This window comes from Pan troglodytes, chromosome 7, assembly GCF_028858775.2.
Source record: "Pan troglodytes isolate AG18354 chromosome 7, NHGRI_mPanTro3-v2.0_pri, whole genome shotgun sequence".
Classification (NCBI taxonomy): Eukaryota; Metazoa; Chordata; class Mammalia; order Primates; family Hominidae; genus Pan; species Pan troglodytes.
Genome location: NC_072405.2, coordinates 153,997,337 through 154,018,709, shown reverse-complemented (window position 1 = coordinate 154,018,709; position 21,373 = coordinate 153,997,337). Strand labels below are relative to the sequence as shown.

General features: G+C 49.7%; 1 protein-coding gene and 1 non-coding gene across 6 annotated transcripts; one reads left to right on the top strand and one right to left on the bottom strand.

Annotated features, from left to right (window-relative positions):
* Positions 1-2,085: 2,085 nt before the first annotated feature.
* On the bottom strand, positions 2,086-18,069 carry ZNF623 (zinc finger protein 623). Of its 5 annotated transcripts, XM_063816651.1 has the most exons (3): positions 17,673-17,936; positions 12,695-13,533; positions 2,086-4,564 (listed from the first exon to the last, which is right to left on the bottom strand). In XM_063816651.1, the coding sequence occupies exons 2-3, from the start codon at positions 12,771-12,773 to the stop codon at positions 2,979-2,981; spliced, it is 1,665 nt and encodes a 554-aa protein (XP_063672721.1). In that variant the 5' UTR covers positions 12,774-13,533; positions 17,673-17,936; the 3' UTR covers positions 2,086-2,978. The 5 variants fall into 5 exon arrangements, with proteins under 5 accessions (XP_063672721.1, XP_003312006.3, XP_520001.4 ...); XM_003311958.5 differs by lacking the exons at positions 12,695-13,533; positions 17,673-17,936 and adding an exon at positions 17,943-18,069; XM_520001.9 differs by lacking the exon at positions 12,695-13,533.
* On the top strand, positions 8,483-8,542 carry LOC112204273 (U7 small nuclear RNA). The gene has a single exon (XR_002937845.1). It is a non-coding gene; the product is annotated as a U7 small nuclear RNA (small nuclear RNA).
* Positions 18,070-21,373: the final 3,304 nt, after the last annotated feature.

The following is a 21,373-nucleotide window of genomic DNA, read 5'->3' as shown; positions in this document are numbered from 1 at the left end:
ATAGACATACATTATTCAGTGGGCAAATACAAATTAAAATCATAAGGAGGCTAGAGTGGAATAAATTTTAAGAGACTGAAAATGCCAAGTGTTAGCAAAGATATGGAGCAACTGGAATCTTCCCATAATGTAGTAATAGTGTAAAATGATTCAACCACTACAGAGGGCTGTGTGACAATTTCTTAGGAAGTTAGAAACACGTATTGCAATGGACTGAATGTTTACATCCTTGCACAATTCATGTCAAATTCCTAACCCATAAGATGATATGAGGTGGGGTCTTGGGGAGGGGACAGAATCACAAGGCGAGAGCCCTCATGAAAGGGGTAAGCTTGCTAGTCCCTTTCCACCACGTGCAGTCACAGTGAAAAGACATCTACTTAAAAGGAAGCAGGCCCTCACTAGACACCAAATGTTGACACCCTCATCTTGGACTTCCCAGCCTCCAGAACTGTAAAACATAAATTTCTGGTGTTTATAAGCCTCCCAGTTGATGGTATTTTGTTATGGCAGCCTGAATGAACTAAGACACTTACAACACAGCAATTAAAGTCCTAGGTACTTACCCAAGAGAAATAAAAACACATGTGCAAATACATACTTTTACACAAATGCTCATAGTTTTAAGAGCCGAGACTGGAAACCCATTAACACGTGGATGAATAAACAAATGATGGCTTATCCACACAATGGAATACTATTCAGCAAGGAGAACTACTGAAACACAAAACAGCTTGGATGAGTCTAAAAACATGCCAAAGTGAGACATCAGACGCAAAAGAACACATACTAAATGAATCCATTTGTATGAGGCTCTAAACCAAGCAACACTAATCTATGAGGATAGAAAGTGGTTATCTGGGGCTGGAGTGGGCTTAACTAGGAAAAGGCAAAAGGGAACTTCTTTGGGTGACAGAAACGTTTTTGGTTCTGGCGGTGGTGGTTACACAGGTGGTGGTGGTTACACAGGTGTATAGATTTTTCAAAACCTTGTACACTTAAATAGGCGTTTTACTATATGAAAACTGAATCTCAATAAAGTTGATTAAAATGGTCTGGTAAAATCTACATTTGAAACATCTCTAGTAATGCTGATTTTCCAGAAAATGTAGATCTCTTTTTTGAATTATCTGTCCTGAGACGTTCAGGGTTGGTAGTATTTAAGAACTCAAAATATGGCCTCATGAGAAAAAAATTATATCGTTACAAAACTGGACTTTGGGGTTCATGTCCAGATGAAATTCAGAGGTAAAGACTAACAGTTTGGCGAGGTGGCTGTCCACTGTCCATTTACCTCGCCTGCTTTCGAACAGTCCTAGCCAAAAAGCCATCTGTCATGGCTCCATGTTTCTGCAGATCCCTCTCCTGTTCCCTATTTTCTTCTTCAGCTGCTCTCTACTGATCTCTGGCCCAGCTGAATGTCACCTCTTCTGTAAGGCCTTCCCAGCTCTGTGCCACAGCAGGCACCCCCTCACCTGTGCTCCTTCACACCTGAGGGCACATACTTAACTCACCCTACTGTGATCTCCGTCTTCCCCACTACACGGTGGATGACTTCAGGGTAGTGGGTTGCTCATCTGTTTTCCCAACATTGAGGACTATTCCTTATAGATATCAATACATTTTGAAATGACACAATAAGCCAGAGAGCATGGAAAATGACAAGAGCTCAGTTCAACCTCAGAACTGCTACAACAGAAGAGTTACGTAGCGCATTGAGACTGTGCCTTTCGAGTGAGACAGAAAGATACAGACAAGTAAGTGAAGACCTTCTCTTGAGACCTGCCTCCTCCTGTCCCCACTGTTCCAGCTGAGCCAGGTGTCAATGCCCTCCAGATCAAGTAGACAGTTCTGCATGAGCTGTAAGGTGGCACACAGGAGGGCGTGGATGTGCACAGGATATTGCCTGCAACTTCTAAGTAGGAGCAGCAGACAGTAGCAGGGCTGAGAAGATACTTCTAACAGAATCGTAGATTATACTGATACAAAATGAACAAACAACAAAAAAAAACAGCCAACAGCTGAAAATTTTTAGAATGGCAGTATAGAAAGGACAAAGCAAGAGAGATGCCAATTACACATAGATTTAGGGGTGTATTTTTTATTGCCCTGTGCTAGACAGTGGACACATGGAAATCAATCAGATATGATCACTGTCCTCAGGAACCCAACAGCATAGTGACAGAGATAGTCTATCATGTCATTCTGACATATGCAAGTAAATATAGTAATAGCAGTAATCACTGAGCCACAGAAGTGTGGAGAGTGCTGCCAACTAAGCCTGAGGGAAACACCCATTGACATGATGCCTGAGGCATGTCTTGAACCATGATTCAGAGTTAATTAGCTGAGAAGAGACCCTTCAACAAGAACAAAGGCGAGAGAGGTAGGAAGCCACGTGGAGCACAGGGAAGATGAAGCAGTCAGTGTTGCTGCAGCATTAACCGTGTGGCAGGAAGTCAGGCAGTGGGAGGCAGGGCTCCAGGACGCAGGAGGCCTTAGGGCACACGATGGGAGGCCTGGAGTTCCTCCTCAGGACAACAGGGAAATGGCTCGGGGTTCATACACGAGTTACCTTTCTTCAACTTAACACATCAAAATGTCCTAGGTAACATTCTCCTAAGTCGTAAGATTAGATACACAGTTCTGCTGTAATAAGGGATTTAAGTCAAGGATGGACTCTGCTTAACTGGGGATGAAACTTCTTAAAAACCTTTTCTTGAGACCTGTCTTCTCCCTGCCCCTACTGTTCCAGCTCAGAGTCAGGTGTCAAGCCCTGTGACTCTCCTGAGGACAGTGCTCACAGCTGAGGAGAAGGGCTGAGCCGAGTAGGGCTGCACAGTGGCAGGTGGCACCCACTGCAAAAGCAGCCCCATCCATGACTCACAAAATTCTGACATGTCCAAATCTTAGAAACCACATGAATCCTAATTCCACGCATTTCCAAACATCACTCACTGGGCGGGAGAATAATTATTTTATAAGTTACCTGTGTGTTCCCCCTTATCTACAGACCTCTCACCCAAATGTATGGGGGCCTTACTCAAGGAGAGTCCCTCTTGGTGAACACTTTGATTATTTTTAAAGTTTGTAGTTGAGTTAAAATCTCTCCCATACTGACTACATTCATAGAGCTTCTCTTCAGTATGAATTTTCTGGTGTTGAAGGAAGTTTGACCTCTGAATAAAGCCTTTCCCACAATAACTGCACACATAGGGCTTTTCTCCAGTGTGAATAATCTGGTGCAGAAGCAGCTTGGAGCTCTGGATGAAGGCTTTCCCACAGTCTTTACATTCGAAGGGCCTGTCCCCAGAGTGGATCTTCTGGTGCTCAGTGAGATGGGCTTTCTGGAGAAACGCTTTCCCACATTCCTTACATTCATACACTCTCTCTCCAGTGTGGATTTTCTGGTGTCGAATAAGGTATGAACTCAGAAAGAAAGCTTTCCCACACTCGTTACATTCATAGAGTTTCTCTCCAGTGTGAATTCTCTGATGCTGGGTGAAGTTTGACGTCTGGCTGAAGCGCTTTCCACACTCATTGCATACGTAAGGCCTCTCCCCAGTATGGATCCTCTGATGCTGAATGAGCTTTGAACTCCGAATAAAGGCTTTCCCACACTCATTGCATTCAAAGGGTCTCTCTCCAGTGTGAATTCTCTGGTGTTCAATAAGGTCTGAGCGGTGACGGAATGCCTTCCCACATTCTTTGCATTCATACTGTTTCACTTCTGTGTGGATCTGATAATGGCGAATGAGGCTCGAGCTCCTTATGAAGGATTTCCCACATTCATTGCACTCATAGGGCCTTTCTCCCGTGTGAATCCTCTGATGGCGAATAAGTAAGGAGCTCTGACTGAAGCCTTTCCCACACTCTTTGCATTCAAAAGGTCTCTCTCTGGTGTGAACTCTCTGGTGCCTAATCAGGTCTGAACTGTGACAAAACGCCTTCCCACACTGCGCACATTTGAAGGGCTTTTCTCCTGAATGAACGCGCTGATGCTCAATGAGACCTGAATAGTGAATGAAGTCTTTCCCACACACATTACAGACGTAGAGTCTCTCTCCAGTGTGAATTCTCTGATGCTCCATAAGGTGTGAGCTCTGGCCAAAGCCTTTCCCACACTGATCGCACGTGTAAGGTTTCTCCCCAGCATGCGAAATCCGATGCCTAACTAGGTCTGAATTAAACGTGAAGGTTTTGCCACAGATATCGCAAGGATTGGCTTCCCCCTCTATGAGCTCTCTCTGAAGCAGAAGAAGGTCTGAGTTCAGAATACGGTTTCTTCCTGACTTGGTGCACACTTGAGCTGTCTCTCCTGTCTGGATCTTCCAATGGGTCACTGTCACCTGCTTGCAGCCCCTGTCCTGAGAGGGGGAACTCCCCAGGCTCTGACCTTCTGGATTTCCCAAGAGCTCCCCTAATCTGGGCTCGTGGACTTCCTCAGACTCGGGAGAGGGGAGCTCCATCACCGTGAGTCTGTCTGACGTCGTCCTACGTGAGTTTTCATCCTCAGAAATCCAGGCTTCAGTCACCTCCTTCTCACCAGTTCCTACATTAGAATCTGAAACAAAAGACAACAAAATCATCTTTCCCCTTACTTAACACATGGGGATCTCCTGAATCAGGGCAGGATAAAATCCATATCCAAGAGGTGGAAAGTGTTTCCTCTGCCCCTCATCCTGACCCAACATGCTGCTACCCACAGCTCTGGTCTCACACCCAAGCCTGTCCCACATAAGATGGCTTCTTTGTGGCTCCACTTTTAACATCCAACACCAGGACAGACTGGTCTGTGGTGCACAACACTCCTCTGACCATTAGTGAATCCTGGATGAGTTGCAGAGGGGTGGGGATATGCTTGAACTCCATTAAAAAACCGAGACAGATATTTTAAACAAACGTATAAACACATCAGCCCTGCCACCTCTTCACTGTTCCTCATTCCTTCCTTCATGTCCTCTTCTCCCCTCCGTATCTAGCTTAGAGCCCATGATCTGGGGCACTGTGTTCACTGTAAGTTGCATGAGAATCACCCTCCTGCACAGAATCGGGCTCCCCTACCCTTTTCTCCCTCCATGATACTTGGATGGGAAAGCCCAACCTTTGGTTAAAACGAGGTTGTGTTCTGATTTGTGCCTGCACTCTTGCTGTTTTTTGTTTGTTTTTGTGTTTTTTTTTTTAGATGGAGTCTCGCTCTGTCGCCCAGGCTGGAGTGCAGTGGTGCAATCTCGGCTCACTGCAAGTTCCGCCTCCTGGGTTCACACAATTCTCCTGCCTCAGCCTCCCAAGCAGCTGGGACTACAGGCGCCCGCCACCACACCCAGCTAATTTTTTTGTATTTTTAGTAGAGACGGGGTTTTACCGTGTTAGCCAGGATGGTCTCGATCTCCTGACCTCGTGATCCGCCCGCCTCAGCCTCCCAAACTGCTGGGATTACAGACGTGAGCCACCACATCCAGCCAGCTGACTGAGCTCTTTAAATTCAGAGCTGCTTGCCTAATGGGGCCTGAGAGCTGCCAGCAACTCCTACCCTTCCCACTCCCCACAGGACCTTCCACTTCTCCTATCTTCTTACAAACCCAGCACTCCCTCCTCCCTCCCCACTGGTGACCTTGCTTCTTGTTTCAATGAGAAAACAGAAGAAATCAGGCAAGGACATCCACTGCCTCCCACATCTCCTGCCAGCCTGTATCTCCACCCATCCTCTGCCAGGCTTGTTACCTGGGTTAAACTGCCCTTGTTCTGACTTAAAGGCAACACTTCCACTTGTGTGTGAGCTCCCTTTCCCTCTCACACATGCAGGGACAGCACCCGAGCACCCATCCCTCTCCTCCATCCTGAAGTCCTTGCCCTCCAAGCCCACCACTCCCCTCAGCATGAAGAAGTGCGCCAGTTCCCAGCGACCTGAAAAATGCACGTCATGGGCCCCATGTCCCACCAATTACTACCCCATGACTCTCCTCCTCCGCAGCCCCATTCAAAGAGCCCCCACCCCACGCTCGATTTCTCCATTTCCTCCTTCCCCTGAGCCTACTACAGTAGGGCTCTCACCCCAAACATCCACGTCACCAAATCAGGGGTCAGCTATGGCCACGCTTCCAACTCAACCTGCGGCGGCACTGACACAGCCCCGCTCCTTCAGAAGTTACTCTCCTTATGTGAATCTGGGACAGCCTTTCTCTGTTCCCTACCCGCCTCACTGATAGCTCCTCCCAGTGTCCCCTGACGCCTCAAAGCCCTGGCGTGTCTAGGGCTCAGCCCTCATCTCTGTCCATTACAGAGGGGAGTGCACTCATTATCAGACACCAGCGCCATCTATGCTGAACACTCACATGCCTGCCTCCAACCTGGCCTTCTTTCCAGCCCCCACACCTGACCAGCTCCTCACCCAACACCTTCATTTGGATGCTCTCACAAGTTTTTCAACCCTAATGCATCCAGCCTCACTTCTGATTTTCCTCCTTCTATAGTTTTCTCCATTATCTCATTTGTTCAGGCGACAAACACTGCAATAACCCTTGAATCCTCTTCCCTTTGTTCACACTCCACATCTGTTCAAAACCATGCCCAGCGCCAGATGCCCACAGCCTACAGGGCTGCCATCTGCACCATCGCCTCTCACCATGAAGTGTGACCGCCTCCCACCTTCTTACTTCTCCCCTTCTCCAGCTCTTTTCTACACAGCCAGCAGAATTACGCTTTAAAATCATAAATCAGATGTCACTTTTCTACTCAAAACTGACAAGGGTTTCCCATCCCCTACTCTGGCCCCACAAGGGCCACCGGGCCTGGACTCCTGCTGCTCACCCTGCCCTCCCCTTCCCTCTTCTTTGGTCACACTGGCCCCTGCAGTCCCTGCCCCCTCGGAGCCTTTGCACTTTCGTAGAAAGACTCCAAAGATATTTGCAGGGTTCACTCCTAGATGTCCTTCAGGTGTCTGTGTTGACGTCACCTGATCAGAGTCCCTCCTAGTCACACTATAAAACAGCAAGGCTGGCTGGGCACGGTGGCTCACGCCTGTAATCCCAGCACTTTGGGAGGCAGAGGCGGGCGGATCACAAGGTCAGGAGATCGAGACCATCCTGGCTAACACACTGAAACCCCATCTCTACTAAAAATACAAAAAAAATTAGCCGGGCGTGGTGGCAGGCGCCTGTAGTCCCAGCTACTCGGGAGGCTGAAGCAGGAGAATGGCCTGAACCCAGGAGGCAGAGCTTGCAGTGAGCCGAGATTGTGCCACTGCACTCCAGCCTGAGTGACAGAGCGAGACGCCGTCTCAAAAAACAAAAAAACAAAAAAAAAAAAACAGCAAGGCACCCCCACCCTCAGCATGCCCTCTCTCCTGCCTCTGCTTTCTCTGCACAGTTCTGACCACTTGACCAATCATAAGTCACCCAATCAAAGCAGCCATCGACTGCGAGATGTGACACAATTTTATGAACCATGAAGGAAAATAAAAGTACCAATTTAAACGAAAACACTCCATCAAGCCAGGCACAGTGGCTCACTCCTGTAATCCTAAGACTTTGGGAGGCAGAGGTGGGAGGGTCACTTGAGACCAGGAGTTCAACGTCTGCCTGGGCCAGGTAGAAAGAACCCATCTCTACAAAAAACATTTTTAAAAACAGCCAGGCAAGGTAGCACACCTGTGGTCCCAACTACATGGGAGACTGAGGCAGGAGAATCACTTGAGCCCAGGAAGTTGAGACTGCAGTGAGCCGTGCTTGTGCCACTGCATTCCAGCCTGGGTGACAGAGCAAAACCCTGTCTCAAACAACAACAAAAAACACTCCATCAATTCTAACAGGCAACTCAATTTCAGAGACATTAAAATATGGAGAAAGTGTATCTTAGAATCAATGAATTGTGATATATACATGCATGCACACACACACACACACGCACACACCCCACAGGCAACAAACTATGTGTTTTGTTGTCTCCCCCACAAGTATGTGAGTGCTGTGTGGGCAGGAACTTTGTTCTGTTCTTTATCCTCAGCAACCCAAACAATTTCTGGCATAAAGTAATACATTTCATCAATATCTGCTGTATGAATGAATGTTCTAATCATGCATACATAATACACTCAATACAAGGTAATAAGCCAGGTACAGTGGATCATGCCTATAATCCCAGCATTTCCAGTGGCCAAAGCAGGAGGACTACTTGAGGCCAGGAGTCCAAGACCAGCCTGGGCAACATAGCAAGACTCCATCTCTAAAAAAAAATTTTTTAATTAGCTGGGTGTGATGTTGCATACCTGTGGTCCCAGCTATTTGGGAGGCTAAGGCAAGAGGATCACTTGAGCCCAGAGGTTTGAGGCTGTAGTAAGCCATGACTATGCTATGGAACTCCAACCTAGGTGACAGAGTGAGACCCTGTCTCTAATTTAAAAAAAAAGCTCCAACACTTCTAGTATTAAACACTGAAATAAATGTGAGTTATACATACCTTACCTTAAAGAAAGATTAACAGTGCTTGCTACAGCTCTTTTAGAATGTCTAGCAGGTTTCTCAGTTTTTACTGGAAAATCTCCCATAAAAAAAAAAATTAAGAAAAACAAGATAATTATTTACCCACTTATTTTAATGCAGGGTCCTGGGTAGCTGGAGCCTATCCTGGCAGCTCAGGGTGCGAGGTGAGAACCAGCCCTGGATAGGACAGGGTCCCACCACAGGGCAACTCACACACCCAAACCCGCTCATGCTGGGACCAAGGAGACACCCCAGTTCACCTAATGGACACATCTTTGGGACGTGGAGGAAAGCAGGCGGCCGTGGGGAGAATGTGCACACTCCACACATGGTGCTCCCGGCCAGGAATCACTTTTTCCCTCATAGATGTTATAACGAAACAATGCTATCTGAGGCTCTGCCATGGAAAGGGGGGAAGCCAGAATCCACTCTCTGAAAGCAGAGACCAAAGAACAGTGACTGCTTTGAGAGAAAGTTTCTTTCTTGGCGCCTGCACTTTACCAGCCTCAAGTCTGAGGATTTGTCTTTTTTTTTTTTTGAGACGGAGTCTCGATCTGTTGCCCAGGCTGGAGTGCAGTGGTGCCATCTCAGCTCACTGCAAGCTCTGCCTCCTGGGTTCACGCCATTCTCCTGCCGAGTAGCTGGGACTACAGGCGCCTGCCACCACGCCTGGCTAATTTTTTTGTATTTTTAGTAGAGACGGGGTTTCACCGTTAGCCAGGATGGTCTCGATCTCCTGACCTTGTGATCCGCCCGCCTTGGCCTCCCAAAGTGCTGGGATTACGGGCATGAGCCACCACGCTCGGCCGACCATTTGTATTTTCTCTTTTTTTTTTTTTGAGATGGAGTTTTGCTATTGCCCAGGCTGGAGTGCAATGGCACGATCTCGGCTCATCGCAATCTCCAGCTCCCGGGTTCAAACGATTGTCCTGCCTCAGCCTCCCAAGTAGCTGGGATTATAGGCTTGCGCCACCACACCCGGCTAATTTTGTATTTTTAGTAGAGATGGGGTTTCTCCATGTTGGTTAGGCTGGTCTCGAACTCCCAAACTCAGGTGATCCGCCCACCTTGGCCTCCCAAAGTGCTGGGATTACAGGCTTGAGCAACTGCACCCGGCCTTTTTTTTTTTTTTTTTTTTTTAAAGATAGTCTTGCTCTCTCGCACAGGCTGATTGCATGATGGCGTCATCTCAGCTCACTGCAACCTCCGCCTCCTGGGTTCAAGCAATTCTTGTGTATTTTTAGTAGAGATGGGGCTTCTCCATATTGGCCAGGCTGGTCTCAAACTCCTGGCCTCAAGCGGTCCACCCACCTTGGCCTCCCAAAGTGCTGGGGTTACAGGGGTGAGCCACCACACCCAGCCATGTATTTGCTTTTTAATTTCCATATATATTCTGCTTATGCACTGAGGACCCATTAATGTGGCTCTCAGGATGAGAAGGCTGACTGTCTCGCCTCAAGAGCCTTCTCTTTGGGGTTCTTGCTGGGCAGTGGGAGCTGGGCCACTGCGAAGATCAGTAATGTTGCCTTCCCATCCACTACTACTGTCTTCAATACCTCAAGGCCACTGCCAATATAATGAGGGAGGGGGGATCAGCCCAGCCCAGAAGCCAGTAAATAAAACTGGAGGTTCTGCTCGTTTAAAAACCAGAGCTGCACCAGGTACAGCGGCTCATGCCTGTAATCCCAACACTTTGGGAGGCTAAGGTGGGTGGATCACTTGAGGTCAGGAGTTCGAGACCAACCTGGCTATGGTGAAACCTCATCTCTACTAAAAATACAAAAATTATCCAGGCGTGGTGGCATGCACCTGTAATCCCAGCTACTCGGGAGGCTGAGACAGGAGAATCACTTGAACCTGGGAGGCAGAGGTTGCAGTAAGCAGAGATCACAACACCGTACTCCAGCTTGGGTGACAAAGTGAGACTCCATCTCAAAAAATAAAAAAAATAAAAAACAAAAACAAAAACCAGAGCTGTGACGTGGGATGCACTGGCAGCAAGCAGCCCCAACAGTGAGGATATTTTCAAGGGAATTAGTTTGCTGGAGAAACTGCAAGCCTACCCTGCAGAAGTCTGTAGCTAGAGTGTTCTTAGCAACATTCTAACACCCTAAATATCTAGCAACAGAAGACTCACACAAACAATAATGCACAGAAAAAAAACTGCCACACACAAAAGCACAGGCGGACCTCACAACAGACGAAGTGCTGAGCAAAAGCAGCCAGGCACAAAAGAGCTCATATTGTACGACTCCATTTACATAAAGCTAGAAAACAGAGAGCCAATCCCTGGTGGAAGGATGTAAGCTGCAATGGTGTTCAGGAGACACTGTCACTGGCAGGGGCACATGGTGCCCTGAGTCACACAGGTGCTCACTTTGGAAAAGCTGACTGGACCCGGAATTATGCGACCTCACGCAGGCACTGGGATGCTCTATCCAACCCCGCTGTGCAGGGCAATGCCCCAGCCTGCAGTTTGGGAATCCTCACTCTGGGAACTGCTTCCAAGAAGGGGACTCCACCCGCCCAGTGCCAAGCCCTCTCCCAGTTATCCACTGCTCCAAAAACAATTTACACAAACTCAGCAGCTTAAAGCAGCATGCATTTGTCACCCCACAGTTCTGTAGGTCACACATCCAGGCCAGGCCAGCTGGGATCTCCACGCAGGGTCACGCAAAGCTGCAACTGTATGTCATCGGGCTGAGCTCTCATCTGGAGGCCCTGGGGAAAACTGGTTTCCAAACTCATTCAGATTTCATGGCAGAATCCAGTTCCCTGCAACTGTAGGACTGAGAACCCTGTGTGCTTACTGGCTGTGAGCAGGAGCCGCCCCTAGGGGCCACCTGAACCTCAAGGCAGGCACAGCACATCACATTTTTCTCACGCATCTAATCTCAGCCTCTGTTCTCCAACCAGATGGAGGAACCTCTGCTTCCCAGGGTCTGTGTGATTAGGTCAGGCTCTCCCAGACGGCCTCCCTTCTCACCTCACTGACCTGGGACCTCCCGACATCTGCAAGTCTCTTCATGACAGTACCAGATGAGTGTCTGAATGAGTAACTGGAAGAAGGGGTGTGTACATTAGGGGCCAGGAATCTAAGAGACCACCTCAGAACTCTGCCCTCCACACCCATGCCAGGTGCCCGGCAGGTAACAGGAATCTAAAACTATTGTCACTGTTTGGGGCACCATGAACCGCACCCATATAAGAAACTGAATTATCAATCTGTGTTTCCTACATCCACCACCGACCGGCTGTTCCCCATCTCTCCCTTTCCTCCAGCCTCCCCCTTCCCTGGATATAACAATATTGAGATTAGGCTAATTAGTAACCTTACCATGGCCTCACGTGAAAGGAGGAATCCCACATCTCTCACTTTAAACCAAAAGCTAGAAATGATTAAGCTTTGTGAGGAAGGCATGTCTAAAACTCAGTCAGAAAGCCGGGCCTCTTGCATCAAACGGCCGAGCGGCAAAGCAAAGGAAAACCCCCAGAAGGAAATTAAACGAGCTGCTCCAGTGAACACACAAATGACAGGATAGCAAGACAGCCTTATTGCTGATGTGGAGGAAGTCTGAGTGGTCTGGAGAGATTAAAACAACAACTTTGCCCGACGGCTGGTGTGACTGGCAACCAAAGCTGAATCCACAGCAAGGTCCTAACCGTCCTCAATTCTATGAAGGCCGAGACAGGTGAGGGAAGCTGCGGAAGAAAAGCAGAAAACCAGCAGAGGTTGGTTCATGAGGTTTAAGGAAAGAAGTCACTCCCACACATAGAAGTGCAAGGTGAAGCCGCAAGCTTTACGGGAGAAACTGCAGCAAGTTCTCCAGATCTAGCTAAGATGGTTGACTAAGGTGGCTACTCTAAAAAGATTTTCAGTGTGGATAAAACCGCTTTCTATTGGAAGAAGATGGCATCTAGGACTTTCACAGCTAGAGAGAAGTCAATGCCTGGCTTCAAAGATTGAAAAGGACAGGCTGACTCTCTTGTTAGGGGCGAATGCAGCTGGTGACGTGAAGCCAATGCTCATTTCCCATTCCAAAAATTCTAGGACCCTTAAGAATGATGCTAAATCCACTCTGCCTGTGTTGGAAATGGAATAACAAAGCCTGGATGACAGTGCATCTGTTTACAGCATGGTTTATGGAGTATTTTAGGCTCATTAATGAGACCTACTGCTCAGAAAAAAAGATTCCTTTCAAAACACTACTCACTGACAATGCTCCTGGTCACCCAAGAGCTCTGATGGAGATGAACAGGGAGACTGATGTTCTTCTTTTGCCAACACAACATGCATTCTGCAGCCCCTGGCTGGGAGTCACTCCAACTTTCAAGTCTTATTAAGAAATATGTTTCACAAGGCTGTACGTGCCATAATGATTCCTCTGATGGATCTGGGCAAAGTCAGCCGAAAACCTTCTGGAAAGGAGTCATCATTATAGATGCCACGAAGAACATTCACGATTCGTGGGAGGAGGTCAAAACATCAACATTTGGTATTTTGGAAAAACCTGATTCCAGCCCTCATGAATCTTTGAGGGGTTTGAGACTTCAGTGGAGGAAGCAACTGCAGATGTGGTGAAAATAGCAAGAGAGCTAGATTTAGAAGTGTAGCCTAAAGATGTCACTGAATTGCTTCAATCTCGTGATCAAACTTGAATGGATGAGGTGCTGCTGCTTTTTTTTTTTTTAAGACAGAGTTTCACTCTCGTTCCCCAGGCAGAGTGGAGTGGTGCAATCTCGGCTCACTGCAACCTCCACCTCCCGGGTTCAAGCAATTCTCCTGCCTCAGCCTCCTGAGTAGCTGGGATTACAGGAGTGCGCCACCACGCCCAGCTAATTTTTGTATTTTTAGTAGAGACGGGATTTGGCTATGTTGGCCAGGCTGGTCTCAAACTCCTGACCTCAGGTGATCCACCTGCCTCAGCCTCCCAAAGTGCTGGGATTACAGGCATGAGCCACCGTGCCCGGCTGAGGTGTTGCTTCTTAGAGATGAGGAAAACAAGTACGTTTCTTGACATGGAATCTGCTCCTGGTGAAGATGCCGTGAACACTGTTGAAATGACAACAAAGGATTTTGAAGATTCCATAAACTTAGTTGATAAAACACAGGCAGGGTTTGAGAGGCTTGACTCTAATTTTGAAAGAAGTTCTACTTGGGTAAAATACTAGCGAACAGCTTTGCATGCTACAGAGAAATCTTTTGTGAAAGCAAGACTCCACTGATGTGACAAACTTCATCGTCCCATTTTAAGAAACTGCCAGTCACACCAACCTTCAGCAACCATCACCCTGATCAGTCAGCAGCCATCAAGAAAGGCAAGACCCTCCACCAGCAAAATGATTACAACTTAAGGCTCAGATGATCATCTTTTAGCAATAAAGTATCTTTAAATTATTTACATTTTTAGACATAATGCTATTGCATACTGAATAGTAACCACAGCATACCTAAACGTAACTTTTATATACACCGGGAAGCTAAGAAGTTTCTGTGACTTGCTTTGTTTTGCTATTCACTTTATTGCAGTGGTCTGGACCCACACTGGCACACCCCCATGTGTGGGATGAAAGGTCCACTGGACACTTGGGTAGCCAATGTGGTTCCCCAGCATTCCTGTTTCCTTCTTCCTTTAAGTGTTAGAAACCCCATCAAATTACTAATGACTGCCCCATAAATGACATTTCCTAGTGTCCCCTTAAGTTAGGTGAGTTTGTGACCAAGATGAGGCGAGAAGGGAAGTGATGTGTGCGTGCTGTCCACTCTCTCCCCTCCCCACAGTGCTGATGAGGCAGGGCAGCCAGAGTCCCTGGAGGCCAACCCTACCTTTAAGAGAGAATAAGACAACTCAAGTTTCTTATTTGAAACACCGTATTTGAATCTGTTACAGCAACTTTAACCTACGTCTTAAATAATGCTAATATACAACTCAAAATATTCAGATTCAATTCTCCCCATGATGATAAATTCAAACTGGGCCAGGTGCGGCGGCTCACACCTGTAATCACAGCACGCTGGGAGGCTGAGGCAGGTAGACTGCTTGAGCTCAGGACTTAGAGACCAGCCTGGTCAACATGGTGAAACACAGTCTGTATTTTAAAAAGACAAGCCAGATGCGGTGGCTCACGCCTGTAATCCCAACACTCTGGGAGGCCTAGGCAGGCACATCACCTGAGGTCAGGAGTTCGAGACCAGCCTGACCAACATGGAGAAACCCAGTCTCTACTAAAAATACAAAATTAGCTGGGCATGGTGGCACATGCTTGTAATCCCAGCTACTTGGGAGGCTGAGACGGGAGAATCACTGGAACCCAGGAGGCGGAGGTGGAGGCTGCAGTGAGCTGAGATCAAGCCATTGCACTCCAGCCTGGGCAACAAGAGCGAAACTCCATCTCAAAATAAATAAAAATAAAAATAAATTAAAAAGGGGGTGGGCCGGACATGGTGGCTCATGCCTGTAATCCCAGCACTTTGGGAGGCCGAGGCAGGCAGATCACCTGAGGTCAGGAGTTCGAGACCAGCCTGGCCAACATGGTGAAACCCCATCTCTACTAAAAATACAAAATTAGCCAGGTGTGGTGGCACACGCCTGTAATCCCAGCTTCTCGAGAGGCTGAGGCAGGAGAATCTCTTGAACCCGGGCGGCAGAGGGTGGAATGAGCTGAGATCGCGCCATTGCACTCCAGCCTGGGCAACAAGAGCAAAACTCTATCTCAAAAAAAAGAAGTGGGGGAACGGTGGGGTGGAGATGTTGGTTTCTTGTTTTGGAACTCAGTTGATACCTTCTGATTTTAAATTTTAAAATGGCTGTTATACTACCTGGAAACAAGCGATTTAATTTTTTTTATTTGATATATATATATTTTTTGAGACAGAGTCTCACTCTGTCGCCCAGGCTGGAGTGCAGTGGCACAATTTCGGCTCACTGCAATCTCCACCTCCCTGCAATCTCTGTCTCGTGGGTTCAAGCGATTCTCCTGCCTCAGCCTCCCAAGTAGCTGGGATTACGGGCAGCTGCCACCACGCCCGGCTAATTTTTTTGCATTTTTAGTACAGATGGGGTTTCACTTTGTTACCCAGGCTGGTCTCAAACTCCTGACCTCAGGTGATCCACCCACCTCAGCCTCCCAAAGTGCTGGGATTGGATTACAAGCGTGAGCCACCACGCCCGGCCAGAAACAAGGTGTTTCTGTTTACGAGAACATATCTTAAAACCATATGTGTGCCTCTTAATAATTTTCATAATTTTTTTAACTTTTGAGAAATTTTTTTTTTTTTTTAAGACGGAATCTCACTCTGTCGCCCAGGATGGAGTGCAATGGCATGGTCTCCACTCACTGCAACCTCCACCTCCCAGGTTCAAGTGATTCTCCTGCCTCAGCCTCCTGACTAGCTGGGATTACAGGGGCGTGCCACCACGCCTGGCTAACTTTTGTACTTTTAGTAGAGATGGGGTTTCACCATGTTGGTCAGGCTGGTCTCGAACTCTTGACCTCATGATCTGCCCGCCTCTAGAGAAAGTTTTTAAAATTGCAAATATCTTGCTTTGAAGAAACAGTTATCTCAAAATAGCTATCTTCAGTTTTTGCTTAACTTTTTCTTGTATGAATTTAAGTAAAATTAAATCAATACATTTTCATTTAAAGAAACTGACATGAAATGCAAAAAAAAGGAAGCCACCTGACTTGTGACTCCACACAACGAACTGACTAGCATGGACCCATCTCCTGTTGTAACACAGAATTTGCTGGATAAAACATCACCTGAGGCCAGGCGCGGTGGCTCACGCCTGTAATCCCAGCAGTTTGGGAAGCCGAGGTAGGCAGATCACAAGGTCAGGAGTTCAAGACCAGCCTGACCAATATGGTGAAACCTCGTCTCTACTAAAAATACAAAAATTAGCCGGACGTGGTGCCGTGTGCCTGTAGTCCCAGCAACTCAGGAGGCTAAGGCAGAAGAATCACTTGAATCCGGGAGGCAGGGGGTGCAGTAAGCCGAGATCATGCCACTGCACTCCAGCCTGGGCGACAGAGCAAGACTCCGTCTCAAAAATAAATAAATAAATAAATATCACTTGAAATTGTCTCAACAGCAGATGTTGTGTATCATCAGCAACCACAGCAGCTCTGGGGTGTCTAGGGGTGTCCCATCTGGCACTAGAAGCCCCCAGCCCTTGCACCCACACTGGTAAGGGGATATTCCAGCCTCAAGCTCCCAGCCAGAGTCACTGTGTGTTGCTTACAGCCTGAAGAAATTAACAGGATACACCAAGCTTCACCCTCAGGAAACAGGAAAAGCAGAACCAGAGGGCAACCGAGTGAGACGTGGACTAGAGCTCCACTAACATCTGGACCTCCTTGCCCCGCGCCACACCAAGGGGCCTACTGGGCGCCACAGGCTAGGCAGGGAGCGCTTCTGTTCCTAGTGCTCCCCACGATGCCCCGGAAGTTCAGGGAGGTAAGAAGCGTAAGGTCAGAGAACTGGAGCCAGCTGTCAACTGCCCCCGCCCCACCCAGGCCATTTGGCTTCTGCTACCGGCATGCTGCTCAGGGCTCTGCCCAAGGACAACGACGAGCCCCCTGTGTCCTCTCCTGGGTCATCTTCCATGACCCTGAGGCAGCGAAGACAAGCTCGGCAGCTCCCTGAGCTGCTTCACACCAACTACCTATGAGTCTGAGGCCAGCATCCAGGCGCTGCCCAGACCCTGAGAGTCCCTGGACCATGACGTAGCCTGTGTGTGAAGGGAGCAAGACAGCCTTGACAGAAGCACAGAGAACGCCACTGGGATTCTTAACGACGCGAAGGGAAAAGGGTACCTTCAAGAAAAAGCAGGACAGCGTAGCCACACCACCTCTCCCCATCGGGGAATTCTCCAGGTCCAAGTCTCGTACTTAATTCTAATTCTGCCCATCACGTTTCCCTCCCCACCCCTATCCCCAACAGCACAGAAGATGCTGGCGCTGCATCTCCTCCAGCACCGAGAGGCCTCGAGGCCCCAGGGAGCGGAGGCCGGGTTCAGGCACAGCCGCGGGAACGCCCACACCCAGTCCTGTCACACCGTAAAACACGTCTGCGGCATTACCCTCACGCAGGCCTGGCGGACCTGAAGACTGCGACACGGAAACTCAAGCCCGCGGCTCTCCGGCCTGGGCTCAGGGCGGGGGGAAGGAGAGGGAACCAGGGGTACCCACACGGCGCTCCTCAGGGAGAAGACCCCAGGCTCGGGCCCGAGGCGGGCTCGCTGGAGAGACGCTGCAGCCTCGCGGGGGCGGCCGTGGCTGCGTCCGGGAGACTGGCTAGCCAAGGCCCCGCTCCTGGACGCCCTAGCGGGGCGGGCAGCGGCCTGCGGACCCCGCCCGGCCCTCTCGGCGGACTGTGCCCTGGCAAGGCAGCCGGGCTCCGGAGCCAGCCGGGGCTGCGGCTAAGGCGTTGCCCGCCCCCGTCCGGAACGCGCCACTCACCCGGCGCGGGCGGGGAGAGGACGGCGCGAGCCCGACCCCGCAGCCGCTGACTGGACCCCGCGGGCGCGGGCCCCACAGATCAGCCCACAAAGCCTGCACCGCCGCCAACCCGCCGCGACCGGAAGTCGCGAGAGGCCCCGCCTGGGAAACTTCCTGCGCCGCTCTAGGAGCGCCAGGGATCGGCTCCCCTCTCAGTGGTGCGGACTTCCGGGCGCGGGGCTAAGACCCCCGGAGGGACCAGGGGTGTCCGGCAGGAGCGGCGTTGCTACGCGGTTGGGAGGGTTGCGGGCCGGGAAGCGCGGGCTCGGAAACTCGGGTCTGGAGCTCGCGGTGAGGTCCGACCGCAGCCCAAGACCAGCTTCTCAGGAGGCGAGGATCCAGGGGAAGTAAATACCGTGAGGGCCAAACTTCACCTCTTTCTGCGCCCCAGAGAAGTGGGGAAGCGGCGCGCTGTGGAGTTTTTTGGTTTTCGGGTTTTGGTTTTTTTAAGACAGGGTCTCGCTCTGTCGCCCAGGCTGCAGTGCAGTGGCGCGATCTCGGCTCACTGCAGCCTCGACCTCCCGGGCTCAGGTGGTCCTCCCATCTCGGCCTCCCAAAGTGCTGGGACCAGAGGCGCGCGCCACCGCGCCGGCTCATTGATTCTTGGTAGACATTACTCATTGCTAGAATGAGTCACAGTCCGAAATAATCGAAATAATTACATTCCCCTGCCCCCCCACCAAAAAAACATTATATTCGTATTTTGGGTTTTCTTTTTCCATTTTTCTGCTAGCACTGAGGAAACTTGTTTACCTAAATTGTTAGATAGGATTGGGAGGAATTTTGTTTTAGCAATGACGCTCAATTTATTTTATTTTATTTTTTTTTGAGATGGACTCTCGCTCTGTCACCAGGCTGGAGTGCTGGAATGCAGTGGCGTGATCTCTGCTCACTGCAACCTACGGCTCCCTGATTCAAGCGATTCTCCTGCCTCGGCCTCTGGAGTAGCTGGGATTACAGGCATGCGCCACCACGCACAGCTAATTTTTGTATTTTTTAGTGGAGACAGAGTTTCACCTTGTTGGCCAGGATGGTCTTGATCTCCTGACCTCGTGATCCACCCGCCTTGGCCTCCCAAAGTGCTGGGATTACAGGCGTGAGCCGCTGTGCCCAGCTGACGCTCAATTTCTTTAGCTCTTTCTGACTTATATGCAAAAAACATAACAGCAGTTTATCACCAAGTGTACTTAATGACCTGTCAGTTGACCACTTGAATAGGTCCTTTTTAAATTTTGACAGAAGCAAACAAAGAATTAGAAGTAACCTAAAGTGCAAAACTACATGAAGTCTTTCCCAGCCAATAAATTCACCTACTTTCTTAAAATCAACTGCAGAGTTTTGAATTGTCCCTTTGATGAGGAGGACAGCCCAGGTACCAAGGCCAGGTACCAGGGTGAATAAAGGAAGAGAAGCAACGTGGGAGAAGGAGCTGTGGCCAAGGGGGACGCGCTAGGCGCGTGCCCTCATCCAAGGACCTTCTACAGGAATTCCAGGGCAGAATCCATGTGGAACTCCTGCTGTGATTCTCCAGGGGCTCCCCGGCTCTTGGAAAGGCTTCTGTGTTCCAGGGGTGTGTGTGAAAGCCCTACACTGAGCGACCCCACCTTTCATCCAGGCCCGGAGACCTCGGCTGCTGCAACCCTATTGCCAGCTTACCATGGGACCCAGCTCTTAAGGCGAGAAGGGCTTACAGACCTTTCAGCCTCCCTGTCCGCAGGCCCAAAGAGCTTGAGAACACCACCTGAGTAGGTTGTCACAGATCAAAATCTGCCTTGTACACCTGACGCCTGCCACTTCAACCCCACCAACAGCTAACACATGGCTGCAGCTTGGCACTTAATACTTTTTTTTTTTTTTTTTGAGACAGAGTCTCTCTCTGTCACCCAGGCTGGAGTGCAGTGGCGCGATCTCGGCTCACTGCAAGCTCTGCCTCCCGGGTTTATGCCATTCTCCTGCCTCAGCCTCCCGAGTAGCTGGGACTACAGGTGCCTGCCACCATGCCCGGCTAATTTTTTGTTTTTTAGTGGAGACAGGGTTTCACCGTGTTAGCCAGGATGTTCTCGATCTCCTGACCTGGTGATCCACCCGCCTCGGCCTTCCAAAGTGCTGGGATTACAGGCCTGAGCCACCGTGCCCAGCTGGCACTTAATACTTTGAGTTTACTTGTTTGGTACTGATTGTCCCTGCCAGTAGAAAGGAAGCTCCGTAAGGTCAGGGACCCCCGTCTCGTTCCATGTCTAGCCCAGTGCCTGGCCCCTGTGGACCTCAGCAACTGTGGTGGACGCTGTGATGAGAGGCCCCGGGAGACCCCTCCAGTGACAGGCTGGGTGTCCCAGTTGTTCAGGGTGTGGTAAGCGGCCTTCAGCCATCAGCTGCAACTCGCCAGGGTCACACCCTTCCCTGGGACAGCCCACATTGCAAAGTCCTGGACATTCTGGTCCAACCGAGGACAGCCCTGAGGACCACTTCTGTGGCAGAGCTCCCTACGGGGGACCAGTAGCCGCTGTGCTTGATGGCATCACAGCACCACTCCTGCCTCTTGTGTCTTCCCCTCCACAGGTCCAACACCACTCCGTGAAAGTCTGCTCCCCACCTAGGAGCCCCCTCGAGCCACAGCAGCCTTGCCAGGCGACTTCTAATATTATCTCCATTTTATAGATGAGGAAACAGAAATAGGGAAGCCGAATGGCTCACCTAAGGCATCAGCCAGGACATGCTGGAGGAGGCCTCAGATGTGGCCATCTGCCTCCAAAGCCCTTGACCTAGAGCAAGTACAAAGCCAAAACCAAGGAGTGTGGCTGGAAGGCAAAAGGCCCGAGGGGAGGCTGCCATGCAAGATGAGGCTGGTGCTGTTGCCATAACCAGAGCTCAAGAAAGGAAAGCTGTCCAAAGAAACTGCATTCAGCCAGAAAGGGAATTTGTAGGGATTTGAGGGGACGGAGCCATTCTGAAGACAAAGCAGAAATTCTGATAAAAGATCCCAAAACATAGTTTCAAGCTATCTGGAATGTGGGGTTTAGGAAAACAGGCCATGGGTGGTCTTGGTGCGGGAGCAAGCACAAAACTGTCTGGGAAATGTCCCTGAGGAAGGCCACTGTGTCTTTGGGCCATGAGCAGAGCTTTCCTGCTTTGGGCGAATGGAGTCTGGGGACAAGTTGATGACAATGGAGGGCTGAAGACAGCTTGGGAATTAGTCTTTCCGAGATAACTACTGGGTGGGGCAGATTGTGTGGTCCCGGTCCAAGCCACACAGGAAGCCCACACTGGCTTCTGAGCAGGAGTGTAACAAAAGCCAGATGACACTGGAAAGACACGTTGGCTGCGTGGTGACCACAGAGGACAGGGTGAGGACGGTGGCAGTGGCACCCACACAGCAGAGCACCTGGGGTGAG